Source organism: Marmota marmota, unplaced genomic scaffold, assembly GCF_001458135.2.
Source record: "Marmota marmota marmota unplaced genomic scaffold, marMar, whole genome shotgun sequence".
Taxonomy (NCBI): domain Eukaryota; kingdom Metazoa; phylum Chordata; class Mammalia; order Rodentia; family Sciuridae; genus Marmota; species Marmota marmota.
The window spans coordinates 23721649-23745339 of NW_026000174.1; the positions used below are offsets into that span (position 1 = coordinate 23721649).

Below are 23691 nucleotides of genomic sequence, written 5' to 3' on the forward strand. Positions count from 1 at the left end.
AGAGCAAGATGGGAGCAGAAGCTCAGTCCCTTACCAGAGGGGCCACAACTGCGGCTTGAATTCTGATTTGCAAGTTTTTTAAACTCCATGAGTTCTGCATGGTCCTTCTCATAGGTCCTCTTCAGATTCTCCACATACTGCATCATCACTTCTGTTGCTTTTGACATGCGCTTTTCCTGCAGGGAAGGAGAGCATGTGTTCAGGGGGCAATTGGAGGAAAGGCATCAGCAGCACTTGTCTGCTCTGAGCCAGGCTCTGCTCTGTGAGATTGGGAAGGATACTGGGGCCCATCGGATGTGACAATGCTCCCTATGAGACTGCTGCCCGAGATGTAAACCAAGAGATGGACTCAGGTACCTGTGCTCAGGGATAAGGAGAAAGGCACAGCCTCGTGCAGCAGGAAGTGAGAGGAAGAAGGGATTTGTTTCTGCTTGCAGAGAATGGGTCAGGGGAGGGTGGGTGGGTGGAGATGAAACAAAGTCATGGATGCAGGGTGTGGGCAGTATCTGAGCATGTAGACACAGGCGGGGAGACACAAAGAGCATGCAGGCCAGGGAACCCCAAGGTGAGTCAAGGAAGGACCTCATAAGGCTTGAATGTAGGTGAGGAGTTATCCTCCAGACAGGAATCCTTTAGAGAGTGAAAAGGGGGTGCCATTACAAATCTCGCTGGGACAATAGGCATAAACCAGGGCTGTGCCATTGTCCCACTCAGGCAAGGGTCAGTTAGCAGCTGGGAAGAAGAAGTAAGAAAAACAGGTGAACTATAACTAGGCTGCGAAGGACCCTAGATGCAAAAATGGGGGAATTAGGATTATTCTGAATAAAAAGTGGAACCACTCAATTTCTTAAGGTAAGAGGCAATATGAGTGGAGACAGATGAAAGGGAGTGAGATTGGTGGCAGTGACAGCAACAGAGAAAGACAGGACAAGCACTCGAGCTAGTCCATTGGAAGCACAAACGAAGGCAAGGACTGGGACGGAAGCCAGGGAGGGAGAGCCACTTAAAGAAGGGCAAAGATAGAGTGAGCAACATAGGGGACAAAAAACACGTTTGGGAGAGTGGCGCACGTTTGGGAGGACAGTGTCTCTTTGTCCCTCAGAGGGTCTAGCTCAGACCCCATCTGGCCTCAGAGGGACTTCCCCATTGACTTCCCTGGAAGAGGTCCCGATAGCTCAGTGGCGCTGAGACGGGCCACTCCCTAGCATCCTCTCTGTGTGGCTGCTCCCAGCTGGGTGACTTCCTGGGCTACACTGCTGAGTCAGGAGCTCTATCCAGAAGGACACAAGGGTGGGTCAGGCCTGTGGCTTGTCTTTTCATTTCACAGGCAGTGCTCAGGGCTACACCCCAGGAACATCCTCTCATGCATCCAGTGCAGCAGGATGTGGGTCCGTGAAAATAGCAACCGTCATGACAACATCAAAGTACTTTACAAGGATTACAGCAACCCTATGGCAGGCCCATGATCATCCTCATTCACAGCTGAAGAAACTGAAGCGTAGAGAGCTTGGTACCCATCCCAAGGTCTCACAGCAAGTGAGGGGTGGAACCAGGACTAGAACTTGAGCAGTACGGCCCTATAACACCGTGCTGGACCATGGTGGACCAAAGTGACCAAGAGAGAGCCTTACCTGGGCCTGCACCCCTGCTTTGCCACTCACTGGTGCTGTCACAGGTTGAGTATCTCTTATCTGAAGCACTTGGGACCAGAAGCATTTTGGACTTGGGATTTTTTTCAGATTTTGGAATATTTGCATATACATAATGAGATACCTTGGGGAATGGAAGCCAAGTCTAAACATGATATGCATTAATGTTTCTTGTATTCCATTTACTTGTAGCCTGAGGGTAAGTTCATACAATATTTTTAGAGCATCTACATTAAGACTGTGATTTGACACATGAATTCAGGTGTAGAATTGTCCACTTGATGCATCATTATTGGTGCAAAAACTTTGGAATAGTTCAGAATTTGGATTTTCAGATTAGGGATGCTCAACCTATGCCTTTCAGATCTTCTACATCTTCATCTGGGAAAAGGGACAGATACTTTGGAGGATTAGTGGATGAATCAAATGAAACAAAACAGCTTTTCCTAAAGGATGTTTTTCTCAATCCTAGTTCCGTGGGAGTTAAATAGTTACTTTGTGAGAAAAATTGAGTGAGGGGTTCTTTAGTCAAATACATTTGGGAAATACAAGTTAAACTTTGTTTATTTTTTTTTAAGGATTTCTCCTCCTCTTTCTTCATTGTCTTCATCTTCTCCTTTTTTCAGTACCCATTCTTTTTTCCTACAGGACTTCTCAATACCAATATGCTTTAGAAATCTCCAAGAAGAAAAACAGTAAACAGTCATCGCCAAAGTTACGTGTCCACAGAAAGCTTTTTCCAGGAAGCATCCTGAGGGTTTTGTGGGTCAATAAAAATACTCTGAACAATAGGTCAATAACCTCCTCCTGGCACAGAGCAACACGTCACTGGGTGTTGTCTCTAGTTGTCCCTGCTGGTCATTGTGCTAGTTACCACAAGTAGAAAAGAACCAGTCAGCAAGGCTGGGGTTGGACGGACTCACCTGGCGGACAGCCCCCACCACCTCGGCTCGGCTAGAGAGACGGGCAGCCAGGCGGTGCAGGACAGCGATGTCCTCCAGCAGCTTCTGGTAGGTCTCACGATGCTCACAGTGGTGCCAGAGTGATGCTGAGGACTGAGAAGCAAGAAGGAACATCACCCAGTGTCCTCATGTAGTGCTGTGGACCCAGTGTCTGTGCCCTCCTCAAAAGCATATGCTGAGATCCGAACCCCCAATGTCAGAGTACCAGAAAGTGGGGCTTTTTTTAAAGAGATGATTAGGTCCCAAGGTAGAGCCCTCAGGAGTGAGATTATGTCCTTATGAAAGGGGCCCCAGAGAGTTCTCTTGGTTTCTTTCTACCATGTCAGTCTGCAAGCCCAAAGAGGGCCCTTGACCAGCACTGACCATGCTTGCACCTTCATCTTGGACTTCTAGCCTCTAGGATTGTGAGAAATAAATGCTTGTTGTTTAAGCTACCCAGTCTATGGCACTTTATTATAGCAGCCTGAGCTGACTGGAGTAATACCAAGCCTAATAATATGACAGGCTCATGAGACAAGCCCTGGGCTTATCTTCGCTAAGACAGGGCTAGGGCCACAGCATCTTCTGGAAATTGGAGAAGCCCTACGTAGATACTCTATACCTGGCTGGCCTGAAAGGAGTCATGTGCAGGCACCCAGCCCCTCTTGAGAAGCTCCCACGGGCTCCGAGGCCTCATTCACAGACCTAAGGTAATCTGGCCTCCAGGATCTATGCCTCAGCTCCCCCAGCTCTCTGAGGAAGGCCCTATCAGGATCTTGGCTCCATTTCTCATTTCAGAAGTCTCTACTTGGTGACCAAGAGATGTGTGACACTTGGCATGACCCTTGGAGACAGTCCCTCCTGCAAGAATTCCTTAAATCAGACTCCACCATTACCGTAATGGAAGCTTTAAAGTTTTCCAGTTCCTTCTCAGTGTTCTCCTCCGTCAGGTTGCGTTCCCTTTCAGCCTGGTTAATTCTAGATTCCAGGGTGTAGCTGTCATTTCTAAAGGCCAAGGACAGTTGTACAAACACGTTCTGTTGGGAACAAGAGTGCGGAAGAGGTGCTAGGAGGAGTTATTGCAGGGAACAAGGCTGCAGGTGTGTTTCTTGCTCAAGCATTTTACAACAGTCCCCAGAAAAAGGCACCAAGGCAGCCATGTGTAAGTGAAACTCACTTCATGGTAAACCACACAAATGATGGAGAAAAGCAACCCGAAGTCCAGGCCAGGCCCTTTCCAGGACCAGAAGGCCAAATGCTTTTTACCAAAAAATAATAAGAGAATAACACTCTGCTTTCCCTGTATTTCAAGAAAGCAACATCCTGTATTTGGGTTTAAATTCAGGCCAGTGAAGCTGATTGTGTAAGCAGTTTGGATTTATGCTAGGATTTATTGCACAGGGGATTTTGGAGATTTTGCATGAAACCTCTGTATTTAAAGAAACCCTATTTGAGGTTTAAGTTTTGTTGATTTAAAGCGAAACTTCAACAAGCATCTTGCCTGACTGCTCCAAATCTTACATCAATAGCAGCTTTAGGTAGCTGCCAGGGGATTAAATAAGGCCAGGTATGGTTCTGTTAGAATAAGCTTCCTGGAATAAATATTCCATGCCAAAAATGCATCATGGCGTTCATGAATACATTTTTAAAAGGTGGTATTGATCAGACATGGAAACCCTGGAGAAATAGGAAATTACTGGGGAAGACTAGACAGAAGGACTCCACACAGGAAGGCAGGAAGAGTCTTCAATTTTATAGCCTTCATCTGCCCGGCCTGAGTCCAGCGGTAGCAGATTTACATCCAGTGGTCACTAACTGTGCCTGAGCTTATGAAGTCCATGTCTCATGACCTGTAGTGGGCAGACGTCTCCAGACAGAATTGAAGGCACTGAACTTACTCCATATGATGACATTGGCAATATTGAAAAAGACTCCTTCTTGAACATCTACGTTATGCCAGAGCTGCTATGAGTTTACAAACCTTACTTTGTTTAATCCCTCAACAACCCTCTGGGGTAGGAACTAATATACTCATTTTGTGGGTAAAGAGAGGACCAGAGAGGTCATTAACTTGTTCAAGGTAACACAGGAAGTGGCAGAGCCAGGACTTAATTCTTGGACTGCTTCCAAAGTCTGTTTTACTTCCACCATGCTGGGAGCTGACTGTCAAGACATATCTGAGGATAGAATCTGGCCGTTAAACAAACTGCCCATGGCTCATGTTCACAAATGTCAATGAGTGGGCTTTGAGAGCTCTTAGCCTTGTGATGCGGATTCTCTGTTCTACTCAGCTTCTGTCAAAACTATGATTAATGCTCAATGCATAATTCTCTGTACCTTAATGGCATCAAGTCCTGAATTCAATGGAACACTTGGGCCCAAATCTTGGTTTTGCTAAGTACTGGATGTGGGACCTTCGGCAAGTTATTTGATTGGTACGTTTTTCTTCTTTAATTCCTGCTCCACTTGCTTTTCAGAGCTGTTGGGAGGATCAGCTGAAAGGACAGCTATGCATGCTCAAGCTATAAGTGCTGTGTCTAGAACAAGATTATTGTTGCCATCTGTGGCAGACATTTCATTTTATCTGTCTTCCTTTGTTTATCTGGTCCAGACCAGTGGTTTGCATTGTCTTACCTCTGATAGGTTCTCCTTGTGCATCTATGCCTTCACCAGAGTGAAATGCAAATTCCTCTCAGCTCACTCCCCACCCACCTTGGGATAAGAAGGCCTAAGAGGACTAAGGTCAAGTCAGGGACAGCTGTGCTACTGGCAGCTGAGCTGGCTTTATTGCAGCTAAAGCCCTCAGAAGGCTAGCACCTTTTCCCTGGAAACTAAAGTTTGAAACTTGAAATCTTATCTTTTTTTTTAAATTTTTTTATTTTTTTAGTTATCGGCGGACACAACATCTTTGTATGTGGTGCTGAGGATCGAACCCGGGCCGCACGCATGCCAGGCGAGCGCGCTACCGCTTGAGCCACATCCCAGCCCATTGAAATCTTATCTTGAAAAAAAGCTCCTCATCTCTAGAAATAAGAGAAATGAAAACTACTCTAAGATATCATCTCACTCCAGTCAGAATGGCAGCTATTATAAAGACAATCAACAAGTGTTGGCGAGGTTGTGGGGGGAAAAGGTACACTCATATACTGCTGGTGGGACTGCAAATTGGTGCAGCCAATATGGAAAGCAGTATGGAGATTCCTTGGAAAACTGGGAACTCTCCTCGGACTACACCCAAAGGACTTAAAAACAGCATACTACAGGGACACAGCCACATCAATGTTTATAGCAGCACAATTCACAATGACTAAATTGTGGAGCCAACCTAGATGGCCTTCAGTGGATGAATGGATAAAAAAAAAATGTGGCATATATACACAATGGATTTTACTCAGCAATAAAAGAGAATAAAATCATGGCATTTGCAGGCAAATGGATGGCGTTGGAGAAGACAATGCTAAGTGAAATTAGCCAATCCCAAAAAACAAATGCCTGAATGTTTTCTCTGATATAAGGAGGCTGAATCATAGAGGAGTAGGGAGAGAGAACATGGGAGGAATAGATGAATTCTAGATAGGGAAGAGGGGTGACAGGGAAAGGGAGGAGGCAGGGGATTAGCAAGGATGGTGAAATGTGATGGACATTACTATCCAAAGTACATGTATGAAGACATGAATTGGCGTTAATATACTTTATATACAAAGATATAAAAAATTGTGCTCTATATGTGTAATAAAAATTGTAATGCATTCCACTGTTGTGTATTTAAAAAAATAAGATCAATTAAATTAAAAAAGACTGTGGATATATAGTGTTAGAGGGTATTTGGGAAATCTCTGTACTTTCTGTTTGATTTTGCTATAAACCAAAACTGCTCTAAAATAATAAAAGCTATTTTTAAAAGACAAAAAAGAAATCTTATCATCTTTTACTCCTGCAAAAAATATTTGATATACTTCTGCAGCCTTCCAGCTGAACTCGTGCATCAAAAATGTACACTTCAAAAACATACACTCCTCAAAGGAACATGGAATTTCCAACTACCTTCTCACCTCTGACCAAATCCTCCATTAACAGGAGCAAGAGTGGGAACCTTGTTGGTTCAGCAGTTGGGTATGAATATCCATGTCATTCAGGGTCATTTGTTCTTGTTTTTTATGTAAAAATGTAAGGATCAGGGCTGGAGGAAGAGATGTTTTGAATAAGCTGAGTTAATCGCAGGCACTCAATTGCATAAAGCACCTGAATCACTTACCTCAACTTCCTTTTCAGTGAGTGGAGGGTTGCTGTGAAAAAGAGAGAACACACATATGAACTTTATCCAGCCCAGTAAAAATAAACTACAAGGTGACTTTGAACGACCAGCCGACAAGTGTTTTCAGAAATAGAGTAAGCTGAGTTGGTGAGATGGGAATACGGCAGAGTCCCATTTGTGTTCTCTGTCTTTTATGAGACTCTGATCCTTGCAGAGGTAGCATTGAAGAAAACATTAGATCCTGGGGTCAGTCCTCCAGCAATGTCACTTCTACCTCTATGACCTTGGATAAGTTATTTAATCTCTGTAAGTGCTAGCTTGCTCCTCTGTAAAATGGAAACAATATTATCTACCTTGCAGAAGTCTAATAAAAAATATGCGAATGTATGTAGTATGAAGGGGTATGTGCCCATAAATACAGGCAGCCCTCCATATCTGTGGGTTCTACATTCCTGGATTTAGCTAGCTGCAGATCGAAAATATTCAAGAAAATTGTGTCTGTACTGAAGACGTGCAGACTATTTTGGTCATAGTCTTTAAATAATACAGTAAAATTCTTATTTACATAGCATTGCCCTTGCACCAGATATTATAAGTCACTTAGAGATTATTTAAAATCCACGGGAGGATGTCTATAATATATGCAATACTACGTTATTTTAAACAAGGGACTTGAGCATTTGCAGATTTTTGGTATCCATGCAGAAGGGGGTGGGTCCTGAAACCAATTCTTCATGAATCCCGAGGGCCAACTGCTAAAGGACATCCACATTCAGTAGTACCCAGGAAATGTTAGCTACTGTCACTATTCATTCACAGGCTTGCTATGAGGAATTAATAAGTGCATATGCATTTGTAATTTACAAACTATGTACACATCCAAGTTGCTGTTACAGTTTTCCTTGGACGACCTAGGTCTGCAAAGTCTGACCTTTTCATTCTTGAGCGCTGTGACAAAGTTCCATGTGGCCAAAGAGTTAAAGATAGGAAAGAGTATCTTGAGCTCTTCTCCATGACAAGACCCTCTGATGGCAGGAATCAGAATGTCAAAGGAGTCCCAGTTGGTACAAAGGGGCCCTTCCAAGAAGTTGCTTGTCATGTGCAGGTCCCACAGCCTGTCCCCAAAAAGCAGTTCCTTTATCTGCATGCCCATGCTGTGTGGCTGCCACCTCTGTTCCTGCTAGTAACTAAAGCTGGACCTATTCTGAAACCCAGATAATGTAAATAATGCACAGGCCCTTTCCTGTGCTGGGTGGGGAGGCCGGGAGGGGTCCGACCAGTGTCACAGGACTTGGCAAGAGAGCTTGCCATCAATAAGCTTCACAGGAAACACAGCTTCCTCCCTTTGATGGGTGCAGAGGGACCTGAGATCAAAGGTAGGGGTCAGCCATCTCTGCAAGGGGCTGGTTCTCACCCTCCAGGAGGGACTGTGAGAGCCTTCCTGTTAGGATGAGGCAACAAGACCCCACGGCCACCAAGTCAGCCGAGAGCAGGACAGGAGATAAACAGCTGCAAAGATGTGCTATGTTACAGCCCTGGTCACAGCCTCACCCGGCAGGCCCTTTCCTCTGAGGGCCGACTCACTCTTACCACATATTCTTATAGAGCATCACACACTCTCTACATGATTTCTCAAAGCTTACTGAGAGTGCCTCTGACTCCTGGCTTTATGTATTATGTGCAATTCTGCCTATTTTCATAAATAATTAATCTAACTTTATTCCTTTATCCTCCTACTTTGTTGACTCAGAAACAACTACTTTGTTGACTGCTTTTTTGCTCTTGAACACACCCAACTGTGTTTTTTTATTGGTTTGTTTTATGGTATGTGGTACTCCCAGGTGGGCGCAGCAGGACTCAGGGAGGTGTGTGATTTAAGCCAAGAAGCCCCATGCCCAGCCAGTTCCTGAAGCAGAACTAGGCCTTATAAACTGGCGCTGGCAGCTAGGAGGCAGAGCCACACACCTCTGAAGGGACAGAATGTCTTTTCATGTGACTCCTTGTATATCTTCTTTGAAGACATGTCTATTTAAATCTTTGGTTATTTGAGGGAAAAGGACAATAATTTGTCCTTTTGTTGCATTATAAGAACTCTTGATAGAGAAACAAGTTCGTTATCAGATTAAGAATTTGTAAATATTTTCTCTCATTCTGTGGGTTGCCTTTCACTTTCTTGATGGCATTGTTTGTTAGCACAGAAGTTTTTTATTTGGATGAAGTACTATTCATTTGTTTGTTTAACCCTTTTTCTTTCTTTCTTTTTTCTTTTAATTTTTTTGGTGGTGCTGGGGATTGAATCCAGGGCCTCACACATGCTAGGCAAGTGCTGTGAGCACATCTCCAGCCCCTTTACCTTTTGTCTTATATTTTTGGCATCACATCTAAAAAAACATGCACTAACTCAATGTCATGAAGATTTATTCCTGTTTTCTTCTAAGAACTTTATAGTGTCATATCTTAAACTTAGTTCTATGGTCCATTTTGAGTTAAATTTTTTTGTGTGTACTGTGTGAGGTAGGGTTATAAGTTCACTCTTTTTTTAAATATTGGTTTTGGTTGTAGATGGACACACTATCTTTACTTTTATTTGTTTTTATTTTTAATGTGGTGCTGGGGATTGAACCCAGGGCCTCATGCATGGGAGGCAACCACTCTATCACTGAGCTACAACCCCAGCCTGTAAGTTCAATCTTTTGCATGTGACTATCTGTCCCACCACCATTTGTTGAAATTACTAATGTTTTTGGTTTGAAAAATTTTTCACCAAAATATTTGCCTGGATATCTTGTTTTGTCATTTCTGTATCTCAGATTTATTAGATCATCACAGAGAACTTCCTTGACCCCCACTCAATATTTCTCTCCTATGTCATTGTCTATTTGTGCCCTATTTCGTGGTCTTTATAGCATAGTATTTTCTCAAATACCCAAACTGTTCACTTTTTAGCTCAGCTCTCAAGGGCCTGTTATGTCATAACTCCCTGATCACACATGATCTCATTTAGCCAGCATCACACTCCACCAATGACAGAGTACTTATGACCTCTGTTGTGAAAGGAAGGAAACCACAGCTCAGAAAGCAAAGGCACTACCCTCAAGGAGTGGAAGAAGTCTGGTGGGTTTTTTAAGCGATCATTCTTCATGTGGTTGCTCCATTTATGCAAATCTCAGACCTAAACTCTCTCAGTTATAGGTAAGTGGACTATCTGGATTGAAACCCATCTCTCCCGTCCCAAAGCCTGCATCATCTGCTACAATGAGTTTCTGGTGGCCCTATGTCCAAAGGGCTATGCCCACCTGTGAATCCTGCATACTCTTTCAGATGGAAACTCCTAGTTTGGCCCTTTCTTATTTTTTTTTGTTTTGAATTCATTACCCCTTCCTGGACCACTGGACTTTAGCCCTTCTGGGATTAAGAACCAAGATTAGTTCTCTGTGTCCCACCTAGAATCTAACACAGGCACCACCCAATACAGCTCTTCTGCAATCCAAGTTTTGATTTTACCTTCCAGGGAGGGACTTGTGGACTCGCAGTTTGCGCAGCAGCACATCAGAAATATTTGGCATGACATCCAAACCACTCTTTGACTCTTCTTCCTCAATAGTTGGGGAGAATTCAGAAGGGATCCCTGAAAAATGAAAGTGCTTTCTTTTGAAATGTCTTTTTGAAATCACAGTAAAACTATTGGCAGCTACTTTCGGGGGTGGGGTGGGGAGGAAGAATTTTAACACTTATAAACACCTAGTTAGATGATAAGAGTTTTCATAATTATCATCTTATTTATCATAATGAACCAATGAGCTAGAACATCATCCTCCTGTTTTACAGGTAGCTTAGTCAAGGCTCAACAAGGTTAAGTAACTTGCTCAAGATTACAGGCAGAGTAAATGGCATAGCCAGACTTCAGACCTAGGTCTGCCTGTTTCAAATTCTTTCTTCCCATAGTTCCCCACAGTATCAAGCATGATCTTATGTCTGGGAACAGATGTTGTTTTTTGGCAACTGAAAACTGGTTGCCTGTTTGGCTATAATAAGTGAGTGGGGAAAAAACTCTCTACCTGGCAATTTCTCAGGAGGTCTCATATCCAGTTATTTTTCCTTATGTATATTAAAAAGTTCTATTTTCTAGTTCCCACCTAGAAATCAGCATTTGGTTTCAAAGCTTCATAGATAAGAAAAGAAACAGGGAATGTCTAAGACAAAGTTAAGGTCCAGGACCTCAAGGCCCTTTTACATATCTCTAAAATATAGATGCCTACTAGCAACAGAGCCAAGGAACAGCCTTTTGTTATATCCTGAAACCAGGCTGGATCTGTGCTGTGATCTCATAAATCTTTCTCTTATTTGAAGACACCTCTTGCATCTCTTCAGAGCTTCCCTTCTGCAGCCTCCAGCCCTTCTAGCTTCTCCGTGTGGCCGACCATGATCCAAGGTTTATGCCTGCATCCTGGTTTGTTGTTTTGGAGGCCTAGGTGTGCTCTAACAAGTTCAGCATAGGAGGACATTAGAAAGTGACTTTGACATTGACATTCGTTATTCATACAATGTAGACTTTCTATGCCTTGCTATGGGTTCATAGTTTACTAGGGTTAAGTCAAAGCCTCCAATTTCTTTTTAATTTAATTTAATTTTTTAATTAGGTATCCTAATCCCATACAATGATTGTTTTCCATTTGCATTCAGGAATTTACATTTATCCCTATCATGGGCTTTGACCTAGCAGATTTCCAACCTGCTTGGTCATTTTCCAGGACTGTAGGCCAGGCTGGAGATCAGGACTAGTTATAGCAACAATCCAAATAGCCCTAAGATTAGGAGCCATGTGAATAGAAACCTCACCAAAGGAGCCATGCAGAGAAAAGAGGATAGAGTTGGGCTCAAGGTTAAGAATTTTTAAATACTTTTAGCTTTCTAATAACAGAATGATGTTCATGGGTTCCCTGATTTTCAAGGTATCCAAGCACAGACTGCAGGGCCATCTGTCAGAGATCGTCAACAATGGTTTTTAGTTAGTTTGTTTTTTTGGTTTAACATTGACTAGATATACTCTTAGCTACCTGTCAACTCTTCGGTTGATAGGCAATTATTGCTCTCTGATATTTCCAGGTGACAGATGGCCAACCTTGTGCTACCTCTGGCATTGCTCCACCACACTCAGCAGAGAACCAATTATGCTGTGGGCTGCTGAGAACTGTGTATGATAGACCGAACAATGTGAAGCCTAATAATTGAGTGGAACTGTACCAGGGGCTTTTGCCTAGAAAAGTCCCTTAGGTTAAGGGGGAAGGAAGGAAGGATGGAAGGGAGGGAGGCAGGGAGGGAGGGAGGGAGGAAAGAAGAAAGAAGACAAAAGGAACTACTTAGTGATTCTAACTCTTGTTAAAATAACTCCCTTAAAAGTGATCCCAGAATTGGTGGATCTCAGAATCAACCACTCTCCTCCTGAATGGGACCAAATTAGCAACAAAAAATTTAAAAATCAACCAAAAATACACCAGCAATGTTCAAATACAGGAAATGGCAACACTCTTTAAAAATAATGTTTAGAGAAAGACAGAAATTACTATAATACACACTGAGCTCCCACCCTTGACAACTCTTTTTTTCGTCCTCCCCCAAAAAATGAGTTCTGAAAAGATGTGAGAGGAGAAATTCTGATGCAGTGCAATGACACAGAACAGCAGGGAAGTGGATGGAGGTGTGAGTGGCTGCCTGAGGAGGACACTCACAGGTTTTCCAGGTTAGAGGGTCTCCATCCCACCACACCAATGCTTTAAGGAAGGAAAAAGAGAGGAACAACTGTGTTGCCATTTAGCATTTCTTACTAGCTCAGAGGGGAGAGGAAAAGCAGAATGATTACACAGAATTCTATCTGAGTTGCTTATCTTGAACAATATAGAGGGATTTACCAGAAAGGAAGATTAAAAATAAGACAAGCTCCTCGGATGGAGTGATTGGCGGGGGAAACATGGAAATCCCCAATTGAAGCCATCCCCACCCCCACCCCACTTCTGAAACTGGCATAGTGACCAAATGTCTTGGATTTTGATGTTTTTTCCTTCCTTTGCCTGGCAGAGGAATGAGTGGCTCCTGGGAGGATGGGCCTAGTCTAAAGATAAACCCCTGGACAGGTTGTCTCTAAAAGTCCCCTGAGTTGGAGAAGCAATCCAAAGCTCACAATTCCCCATCAAGGAAACAGATACACCCCCCCAATCTGCTTTAATAAACCCAAGTTTGGGGGCTATAGAAAAGAGCAAAAACCAGTCCTGCAAACACTACTATTCACAGCTCTGTCTGAACTTCCCCTTTTCTCCACCAGTAACAAGCAGACAGACACAAAATACCCAGTCTTCAACTAAAGGGCTGAAGGAAGGGTAATGAGATCTCAGACGAGGTACAAAGAAGTCAATGAAAAATAACCCACACAATGTATGTGGGCAAAAGAAAATCGAAGTAGAAATGTCCAGATCAGAAAGAAAGAAAATGAAAACCAATGTATGGCAGCTATACAAAAATACTAAAGTTAAAAGAGGAAGGACAGAAGGAAGGAAGGTAAAAAGGAAGAAAAAAGGGAAACATGTAGGAGACAGATGTCAGGATGGAAACATAGCTGCAAAAAAAAAATCAAAATGCAAAAATGCATTTCTGTGCAAAATATATGCCAGAAATTTGTTGACTCTAGGAGAAATTAGAACCTGAAAAAAAAAAAAACTAAAATAAGAAAGGAAGGATGAGATGAGAAGATCATACAGAGATAAAAGAGGGTTTCTACATAAGGAAAGAAATTGAAGATCAAAATAACAGAACTGGAAAATACAGAAGTAACCAAAGTTTGGAAAATTAAATATAATAATATGAAATATAACATATAGAGCTTCAAATAGAATTAGTAAGGAAGGTGAGAGAGATTGAATGATCATAAGGAATGCAAGAAAGAAAAGAAAGAATGAAGCATGGGACTGGGGCTGGTGCTCAGTGGTAGAGCACTTGCCTAGTACTTGTGAGGCATTGGGTTTGATCCTCAGCACCACATAAAAACAAATAAATAGAATAAAGCATTGTGTCCATCTACAATTAAAAAAAAATCTAACAAAAGAATGACGTATATAGAGATGGAATATGAACCTGGAGTTGAGACACTGTTGACCACTGTATAGATTATGTTCTCTCTGGAATAGTGAGGCACACCAGTGAAACAAAGAAGGTATTTAAAGATATAACAGAAGAAAAACATTCCTGAAATGAGGGGAAAGCTGAAGTTGTAAGTTGACCTCCTATTAAAAAAATGTATTTCAATTTTAAAAAAAGTATATCTAGTCTCATCTCCCTCCCCCATTCCTCCTGAATTTGTAGGTAAGGGGCATTTGGCATAAGAAGATAGGTAGATAAAGAAATGCTTCTCCAGGAACCGTCACAGAAAAGTAAAATACCAATTACGGGGAGGTGATTGCTAAGGAGTGCAGGCAAACAGCTAGCCTTAGATTTCTCTACTGAAGTCAGTGGAGCAAATCTACAGAGCTCTAAGGGGAAGGATTTTACAATTGTGTAAGTTATTGTTCAAGACCTGAACAACATTTACAAACATGTTAGAACTCAGGGAATATAGCATCTCTCATCCCTCCTGAGAAAACTATGATCATGAAATTCCAGTTAACCAAGGAAAAAATCAAATCAATTTGGGGATGGTGAGCCATGGTAAAAGTACCAGTGGTGAACATGACATCCTTTTACATGTAAGTCCAAGGCTGAACAACTGTAAAAACCATGGCTGCAGAATGGAATATAAAAGCTATAACCTTGACAATAAACAAAGGAGAATTCAGCACATGTATAGGTAGTGACATAAAAGGCAGGAAGTATTATGAAGGTGGGAAGAAATGCTGCCATTTTCATCTTTTCCCCCAGGAAGTCACTAGGACCATCGTAGTGACAAAATGTTCTTGTTTTTATTCTTGGTGTCAGGCGTTTGGGGCCTTAATCCTGGAGATACTGCCTTTCCAAGGCTAAGTAATTTCTGGAGATAGAAGCCAAGTTTCTTTCAAGTTCAGCTTTAATATACAAACCAACCAATCCAGAACCTGCACCCAACCATTTCCTTTATCAAACTCACACACTCCAAGCCAGTAGTCTTCCTGCTCTAGAGCACCCAGGAACAAGGACCTGACGACCAGACACCTCCCCTCTAGCCAAGCCTGACAATATTATTCAAGCTATCCAATCCTAAGCTTACTCAGGGTACCCCTCCCCTCCCTTGCCCATTCCTTCCCATGAAAACCCCAGTAAAGGCCTTGGTTATATTCTCCCCTCCCTCCTCTGCCTCTTGACTAACCCTGGTCCTTGCCCAGGTGGCCTTGCGCCAAGGTGGGCTGTATCTCCTGTTTTGGGGAATCTGTGAGTATAAACATCTTCCTTCCTAAGAATTATTTCTCTGGTTTGTGTGTCTTACCTGGTTAAAACAAGTGCTGGGTACAAAGTTTAGAATAACCATCTGGATTTAAAACATGCAGAAACCGACCACAACTCCAAACCCCTAATGAATTTCATAATACAATTTCAAAACTTTTAGAAACTAATTTCTTCTCTTTGGAGGAAGCAATTACCAAAATTCAGCAAGTCCTATAGTTTCACTTCACTTTAATTCAAACTCAATTAAGTTGTAATTTTTTTTTATTTTGAAAAAGTTCATCTAGTCTAATCTCCCTCCTTTCCTCCTTCTGTATTTGTAGGGAGGGGGTTTTTGGTGTAAGCTACTTTTTACTTTCTTCTTTGTATCTTTCATTATGAGTTGAAATTCTTAATAATGAGCATGAACCATTTTTAACGTTTCAAAACATCTGCTTATACTTGCTCATCCTAATGAAAACACTGGTTTCTGGACATCTCAGGGATTTGAGGAAAATAAACTTTGGGGCTTTGTTAAAGATGTTCTGAACACAGGATGATCCTCCAAAGCCAAGGCTACTGGTTGGAATAAATTTTCTGCATATCTGTCTTCTCAGGAAGGGCTCTGCTCTGTGTGAGATATGAGACTCTGAGCCCACTCTAGGGCTATCTGGAAGGACTGCCCATCAATCTACTTCTCTGCCTCAGCCCACAACTCTCTCAAAATCCAGATCCAGATATCCAGCCACATCTTAGGCATGACCACCTGGATAAAGAGAATGAAATAACTTCAATATTCACCATTTATCATCAGCTACACATTAGATGCTCATTCTTATTTATCTCTCACAGTAGCCCTGCAAAGTAAATAAGCCCCTCGCCAGGGAAACTGAAGCTCATCTATGCTAAGTAGATTCCCCAGGGCCCACCTGGTTAGTGGGAGAGCCAGGATGCAAAAGCAGTTCTGTTAGACAGTTGCATCCCGGCTGTTTCCTGTGAGCATTCCTGTATCCAAATCCAAACACTCTGTCTATTCTAGCGAGCTCCCCTCTCATGCTCCAAGTCCTGACTAATGTCACCATCTACGACGTAGCTGTGCATGTGGATGCCTGGGGTCTTTCGGTCTCCCCTTCACCCTCATCCCCCTTGTCAAATCTGCTAAGCTTGCCTCTCCAACTGTCCTCCTGACATTTATACCATCTCCTCACTGTTTCCCCGTCCTCCTACACGGTGTCCCTTGGCCTCCAGCCTCTTCTGTCTCAAGCTATCTTTTGTAATCTGTCCAGAATGATTCTAACCGATGGATTGGATCCCGAGCTACCTCACCTTCAGGTGTCTCTGGTTTTCCAAAGTGTCCTAGATGAAGTTCAAACTCATCAGCTTTGGCCAGCAAAGACTTCAGCCTCCCTCATCCTGGCCCACTGCTCCAGCCCCACTGCCCATCTCTGGGGCCACACGGCTCACACTTGATTCACCTGGGATTCCTTCTGTTCCTGAAACATGCCAAGCACTAGATTATACCTACATATCTTTGTTCCCACTGACCCCCTGCCCAGGATGGTCTGCTCTTCCTCAGATGGAAGCTGCTCCTCTTGAAACCTTCCCCAATCCACCCCTACTGAGAGGGCTGCTTCTTCCTCTTTGTTCCTAAGTAATTTACATTCTATTTTTTTTTTTTTCCTCCTTTGGTCTCCCAGTTCAACAGCTTAAGAATGGCTTAGATTCTATACATTGAAATTGCTCTCCCAAAGAAATAAATCTGAACATTTGAAAGAAAAAAAAATGTACAATTTAAAACCATTGCCTTTTGCTCCAAACTATTAACCCTCTAGATATATGCCAAAATTGCTCAGTTGTTCAAACCTAATGGCAGGCTGGGGACTCTGTGGTCTGTGTTTTGAATTGACCATTTCCTCATGATACAGTGATCTAATAACTGTTGCTCAGGTCAAGAGAAAATAAAGCACTCAAGATGAGAGCTCGCATTGCAAATCTGTTTACTGCATCTATACAATTTTTTAAAATATTTTTTAAGTCTTATCACCATGAATTGTAGTGACTTTGTCAACCCTTGTATTAGTAAGCACATCTACTGAGGTGCTTACTAAGTTCCAGGCAAAATTGGCACACGACTGTCCTCTGAGAGTTTATTATCTGAGGGTACAGAGGTTAATCAGAAAAATCTAAACATTTCATTTTATACTCTGATAAATTTTACAAAGAAGAGAACTGGAGGTGCCAGAAAAGCCTTCCATAGAAAAGTGACTTTTGACTAGATAATTTAGGAATAAATGGGAGCTCATTAGGCAAAGAGGCAGAACATTCCATGTAGAGGGAATAGCATGTGCCAAGCCTAAAAAGGGTGAGGAATGAGCGGCTGAAAGAAGGACAAATGTTAACAGTGAGAAGGAGAGTAGCCCCAGAAGATGCTGGGAGCTAAGTGGGTTCACCACACGAGGCCTTATAGGTCCCACTAAGGATTCAAGTGCTCATCCTAAGAGCAGAATAAAGCCTCTGAACACACTGAAACAGATTTTTATTTCAGAGATTCCTCTGGCTCTGTGGTCATGGTCTGAGGTAAGTGAGGGGGTCAGGAGTGCAGGCTGAGGGACTGGTTGGGGTGAGGGGGTCAGGAGTGCAGGCTGAGAGGCTGGTTAGGAGGCTGTTGAGGTAGCTGAGATGACTGGATGATAGCTGGACAAGACCCTCCCCTTGAGAGTAGGCCCTAAGTCTTTTTCATCTAATGCATTGTATCATATAACGTAGATCATATAATGTGAGCCCTGGCTCACGTCAGCCGCACATCTTTGTCCTGAAATAGCCTGCAAGTGATCAAAGAACAAACAAAGACAAAGGAACTGGTTGGATTGTTGGACAGATCAGATGCAGCAGGGAAAAGAGCCTCCCAGTTCTCAGAAACTGAAGGAGAGCCAAAGTTCTGAAGACTCCAGAATGTTCTGATAAGAATCTACCCCATTTCCCAAAGGAACAGCCAGCAAGCATCTTAAGAGACTCGAGTTTTCCCCATGAGCTCATATGCATTGTTGAATTAAGAACCTGTAAATACTCTCTGGGCCAGCTCTCAGAGTGCTCCCAGAGACTTTTGTCCTGGTGGGGAAAGGGGCTTTCAGAATGTAAGAAAAGGAATTCTGTAAATGGCAGTCCAAATGTACAGCTGCCCACATCTCCTTCACTGACCTATCACTGTGGATCAGAGTTAAAAAAAAAAAAAAAAAAAGTCCCTTGGTCAACAAGATAGAGTTCTACAGTCAGGTGCCTGCTGGACTAAAGACTAGTATCACACAAAGCATTATACCAGCTCAGTAAAGCAGGTGCCAATATAATCCCCATTTTATAGATGAGCAAACTGAGGCACCAAGAAAATGAGAAACTTTCTCAAGGCTTTGCAGCTAGTAAATGATGAAGCTTGAACTCTTAACCATCCACACTATCAAACTGAGAGAAAGCTAAGAGGAAGCTTGCATTTATTAAAGACCTACCATGGTTAAATTTGTGCTAATAGGAATCATTCATTTACCTGATCATTTTACTTTTAAGATCCAGTTTATTCTTTAATAATATTGGATAGTGAGGTTCTGCTGTAGATAGTAGATGTTTAAATTGGCAAAATCTTTTGTAAGCTAATTTGGCACTATGTTATACATTTAAATGTAAATACCTTTTGATCAATCAATTGCACTTATAGAATAATATCCCTTAGGAAAACATGCATTTCTATAAAGATACATGTAGGACAATGTTCATTATACAATTTTTTAGTAATAGAGAAAAAGTAGAAATAATATAGATACTATTAAGAGGTCAGAATAATCAATGTTTATAGAGACTTAATTCACAATAACTAAGCTATTGAACCAACCTACATGCCCTTCAACAGATGAATGAATAAAGAAAATGTGGCATATATACATGATGGAATATTACTAAGCCATAAAGAAGAATGAAATTATGGCATTTGCAGGTAAATGGATGAAACTGGAGACTATCATGCTAAGTGAAATCAGCCAGTCCCAGAAAACCAAAAGGCTGAATATTTTCTCTGATATGTGGATGCCAACACACTATAAGGGGAGTGGGTGAGGAAACAATAGAAGTTCATTGGATTAGACAAGGGGGAATGAAGGGAAGGTAGGGGAGATGGGTTTAGGAAAGACAGTAGAATGAATCAGACATAACTTTCCTATGTTCATATATGAATACACGAACAGTGTAACTCCACATCATGCACAACTACAAGAATGGGAATTATACCCCCATGTATATATAATATTTCAAAATGTACTCTACTGTCATGTATATCAAAAAGAATAAAATAAAAGGTGAGTGTGGAAAAATATACGTATTTATATCAGTTCTTTGTGCAATACTATAAAACAATTTTAAAATTAAAAAGTTCCATATATGTTAAATATAGGTAAGTATATTTTAAGTAAAAAGACAATATGATAAGCACCTAGACACCCACGAAAATCTGCCCAACTGGATGGAGTTTAATTTGGGCATACAGCCAGCTGTCTGGCTAGCAACCAGGTCCCTAGATTCCCTTTCTGCTATTTATGGTCATGTGACATCAGCCTCTACACAATTGCAGATAAAAAGAGGTATGCAGTCCCTACCCCAGTTATCTATCTATCTATCTATCTATCTATTTTGGATCTCCACTCTTTCTCCTTCCATGTAGTGAGAACCAAACTCTGATTCAGCTTTGACTTTGTAGCTAGTCTAACACCACAGGCCATGGCAAAATGACAACAGGGAAGAAACCAGGGTCCCAGATTGCTTGCTTGGAGCAGCGGCAACTGATATTTGAACAGCTCACTTTGGAACTTTTACTCCAGAGTGAAACAACCTCCACTCTCCAACACGTTATTGTATTGGGGTTCTCTATGTTACAATAATTTAGATTTTATTTTACCTAAGCAGGAAAGTTGCACAATACTTTAAAAGAGACACCAATATTGAGAATTTGGTAGAACATATAAAAGAAAACATGTCATGATTAAATGAGTTTATTCCAGTACCCAGAAGTAAGAACACCAGAAATAAAGGTTTATTTCCATTTATGGAAAATTATTAAATAAATTATATAAAATAATTCATATGAATTTTTTCAATAGATATCCAAAGGACATTTGGTAAAATTCAATCTTGAAACTTGGAGGAGAAAACTATTACCTTGGGTAAATACATAAAATAATATAAAATATGAAACAATATCATGTTTTATATAATATGTCAAAATACACTGTACTGTCATATATATCTAAAAAGAATTAAAAAAAAGAGGTGAGTGTGGTTTCCCAGCCCAAACACCATATTTGTTTCATTCATATTTTATATTTTATTACTATTAGATATTGTATGATATCGAATAATATAAATATCAAATAATAAATAAAAATTTAAATAGTACATATAAACAAATAGTACATTTGTTTAATATGATTTTTGAGGAAAAAAAATTTAACTAAAAAGATAAATAAGGCAAATAATGTTCTGCCTGTCGCCATTATCAAATTAGAGAATGCTGCCAAAGTAATAAAACACACACAGGTACACACAGAGAAATGTACACACATGCACATACAACTAAGACAAATGGTGAGTTGGATAAAATAAAGAGAACAGGTGGGTTGATTAAACAAGATGTGCCAAGTGGCCCCTGAAGTTGTGCACATCTGGGCTTCAATCCTGGTTTTAGTAATTAGTAACCACATGACTTTCACCTCCCTAAACTTCAATATCTTCAGTTGAAAAATAAGCAGAAGGCCACGCCACTTTCTAAAGTCCAGCATTGTCCCATGCTTAGCCTGTAGCAATCCCTCTAGTAACCACACCAGTTAGTCACCGTAGTAATCAGTCCACCATGTTAAGTAATGTTTATTATGTAAGAAACTGAGCGGCATTCATCTGTGCCACTAATTATCAGCTAGAAAATCTAATAAAAATGACTCTGCTTCATAAATAAACAGGCGAAGTACAAACCATATAGAAGACACAAGGGTAATGCCCACAAAGGACCTCAAAATTTTTAGGGGAATACCTAAATTATCAGAAGGACAAATGCTGTGCCTGAATGAGAACTATTTGTTTGCAAATTTAAAAAGATCTATAAATTTTAAGACCAACAAAACTCTGGCAGTTCTTCTGAATACAATGTGTAGGTTTAGAGCAGCCACAATTAAAATGTTACACAAAATGGTATCAGTTTCTAATGCGAATGGAGACCCCGAGAGGTTGAGGAACATATAAAGATCCATTAATTGGTTTCTGGGTTGGGACACAAATTCAGATCTCCCAAGTTCTTGCCTAAGTTGTTCTTGCTGTTATTTTCATTGACTCTCTCTATTCTTGAATATTAACAAATATTCTGGGGGAAAAAAAGAGCAATGGGGGAGATTGAACCCCACTGCACTTATCATGAAAGCAGTGATTACAATGTGGTATCGATCAGGATCTGGGCATTAGTCTGTGATATATATCCAAAAGAATGTAAAATATAGCTGTCTATGCCACAGAAGAAATATATCTTTAAAAATATGACTGCAATAACAAGATCTACCTATATCTCAAAATGAGGCTCAGTGGTATTAACAAAGATATAGGTAAACCAAACTAATAAAAATAGAACTATTTCCCTACGCAGAATATTTTTATGATGATTAAAATAATGGAGGAATTCCCAAAGGAAAAGAAGCAAAAATGACTGTATAAAAACTTTATAATTTCTCTAATTCATTAAAAAGAAAAAATGATAAAGAAAAATTATTGAGAAAAACACAGCCAGCCAGGGTTAATATCTGTCACGTACAGAGTTTTCATTTATTACTAACAACAAAAAAAGCCTAGGACACAAATGGATTTGTGGACAAAAAAATGAGTAGCTGTTCACCCCAAAAGAAAAAAAGGAAGTAAATGTTTCAAAGTTTAAAGTTTTAACTTACTAGCAAATTAATACAATAATAATGAAGTGGCATTTCACACTAATAACAACACATTGTAATTGTCATTCTTATTATTGATTAGCTGGTTCTTACTATACAATATTCTGGTCAATAGGACCAAATACATAACAAAATCCAGAGCTGGTCAAGCTTAAGAGAAAAACATACGTATTCACTGGAGAGAGATAGCATTATACATGGGAGGCAATTCAATAAATGCAAAGATTTCTACACTTTTGAATCAGCGAATCTCAAGCCTGAGCATATGCCAAGGGAGTAACTTGAAGGAAGACAGAAAAAAAAACCCTACAAGTACAAAATTGTTTATAATAGGGTTGTTAATCATAGTTAAAAGAACTGTAAACACTAAAATGCCCAACAATAGATACATTAATACAAAAGGAAATATGTACCCTTTAATGATAAATATGAGGACAAGTCAAAATACATGGAATTAGTTATAAATAAGTAAAAACAAAGCAGAAAGGGAAAGTGTATGCACACTATCAAATCAACATATGAAAAATTATAAATGTGAGTAAATATTGGAAAGTATAACAATTGTCACTTTTTCATAATTTGGGGGTTGTGGATGAAATTTTAAGATAAGTTTTTCCAAGTGTTTCAAATCTGCTTTAATAAGCAAATTTTTAAAATTCAAAGTAGAGAAATATTCATTTTAAAAGATTCCTCTAAAGACGGTTCATTTAAAACAAAACTTAGTTTTTAAAAAATGTTGTCAGGAATTTTTCTTTCCTGAAACCTCCTTGTTCATGTTGAATAGGTAGGTGTTTGTTACTATATTTCAGACTGGGGCTTCCAACTCATTGGTGAGTCCCAGGACACTTGCACACGGCAATCCATGAACAGAAGGCTTCTGCGCTGTCACTAACCATGGGCAGCATGAAGTGGTCACTGTGAACCGAGAAGCTTGGGGTACACTGGGGTGCCTTAGTACCACAGAGGACAAAGAGAGTTCCATAAGGTACTTTTGCACCTGGAGCAGCCCTACTGACCTCTCCCCAGCTTACTGACCTTTTCTGTATCAGTTTGTCTGAAATATCATATGGAAAAAAAAAAAACATTTCAAAAGTGATCACACAATGGCAAAACGATGCAATCTGGACACAGGAGCCCTTGGGATCACCTTTCCTCAATTGTAAGATGAGAGCAAGAATTGCTGCCTTTTTAGTCTATTGGGAATAAATAAACCAGAGTGCAAAATGATGTATACTCCAGAAAGCACTATAGAAAATGTATATCATGATTACATTACAAGAGGTAGGATATAATATTGTATAAGAGTTGTCAGAGACTGAAAGTAGAATTGTGTTTGCCAAGTGCTGGGTGAGGCAGGAGAGGGGAGCTAGTGTTTAGTGGATGCAGAGTTTCAGTCTGGGGGGATGAAGAAGTTCTGGAGATGGATGGTGGTGGCAGTAGCACAGTCTGCTTAATGCCAACAGAACTGTATACTCACATGGTAAAAAAATAATCAAGTA

The 23691-nt window shown here is 40.8% G+C and overlaps 1 protein-coding gene across 10 annotated transcripts in view; it reads right to left on the reverse strand.

Moving 5' to 3' along the window:
• The window catches only part of Irag1 (inositol 1,4,5-triphosphate receptor associated 1), a 119240-nt gene that overhangs the window by 25400 nt on the left and 70149 nt on the right, over positions 1 to 23691 (reverse strand). For all 10 annotated transcript variants that reach the window (XM_048788328.1, XM_048788327.1, XM_048788333.1 and 7 more), the window contains 5 exons: positions 10350 to 10473; positions 6846 to 6876; positions 3487 to 3627; positions 2573 to 2704; positions 35 to 176 (listed from right to left, as the gene is read on the reverse strand). In XM_048788328.1, coding sequence (XP_048644285.1) covers positions 35 to 176; positions 2573 to 2704; positions 3487 to 3627; positions 6846 to 6876; positions 10350 to 10473 — 570 coding nt within the window. The remainder of the gene's footprint in view (positions 1 to 34; positions 177 to 2572; positions 2705 to 3486; positions 3628 to 6845; positions 6877 to 10349; positions 10474 to 23691) is intronic.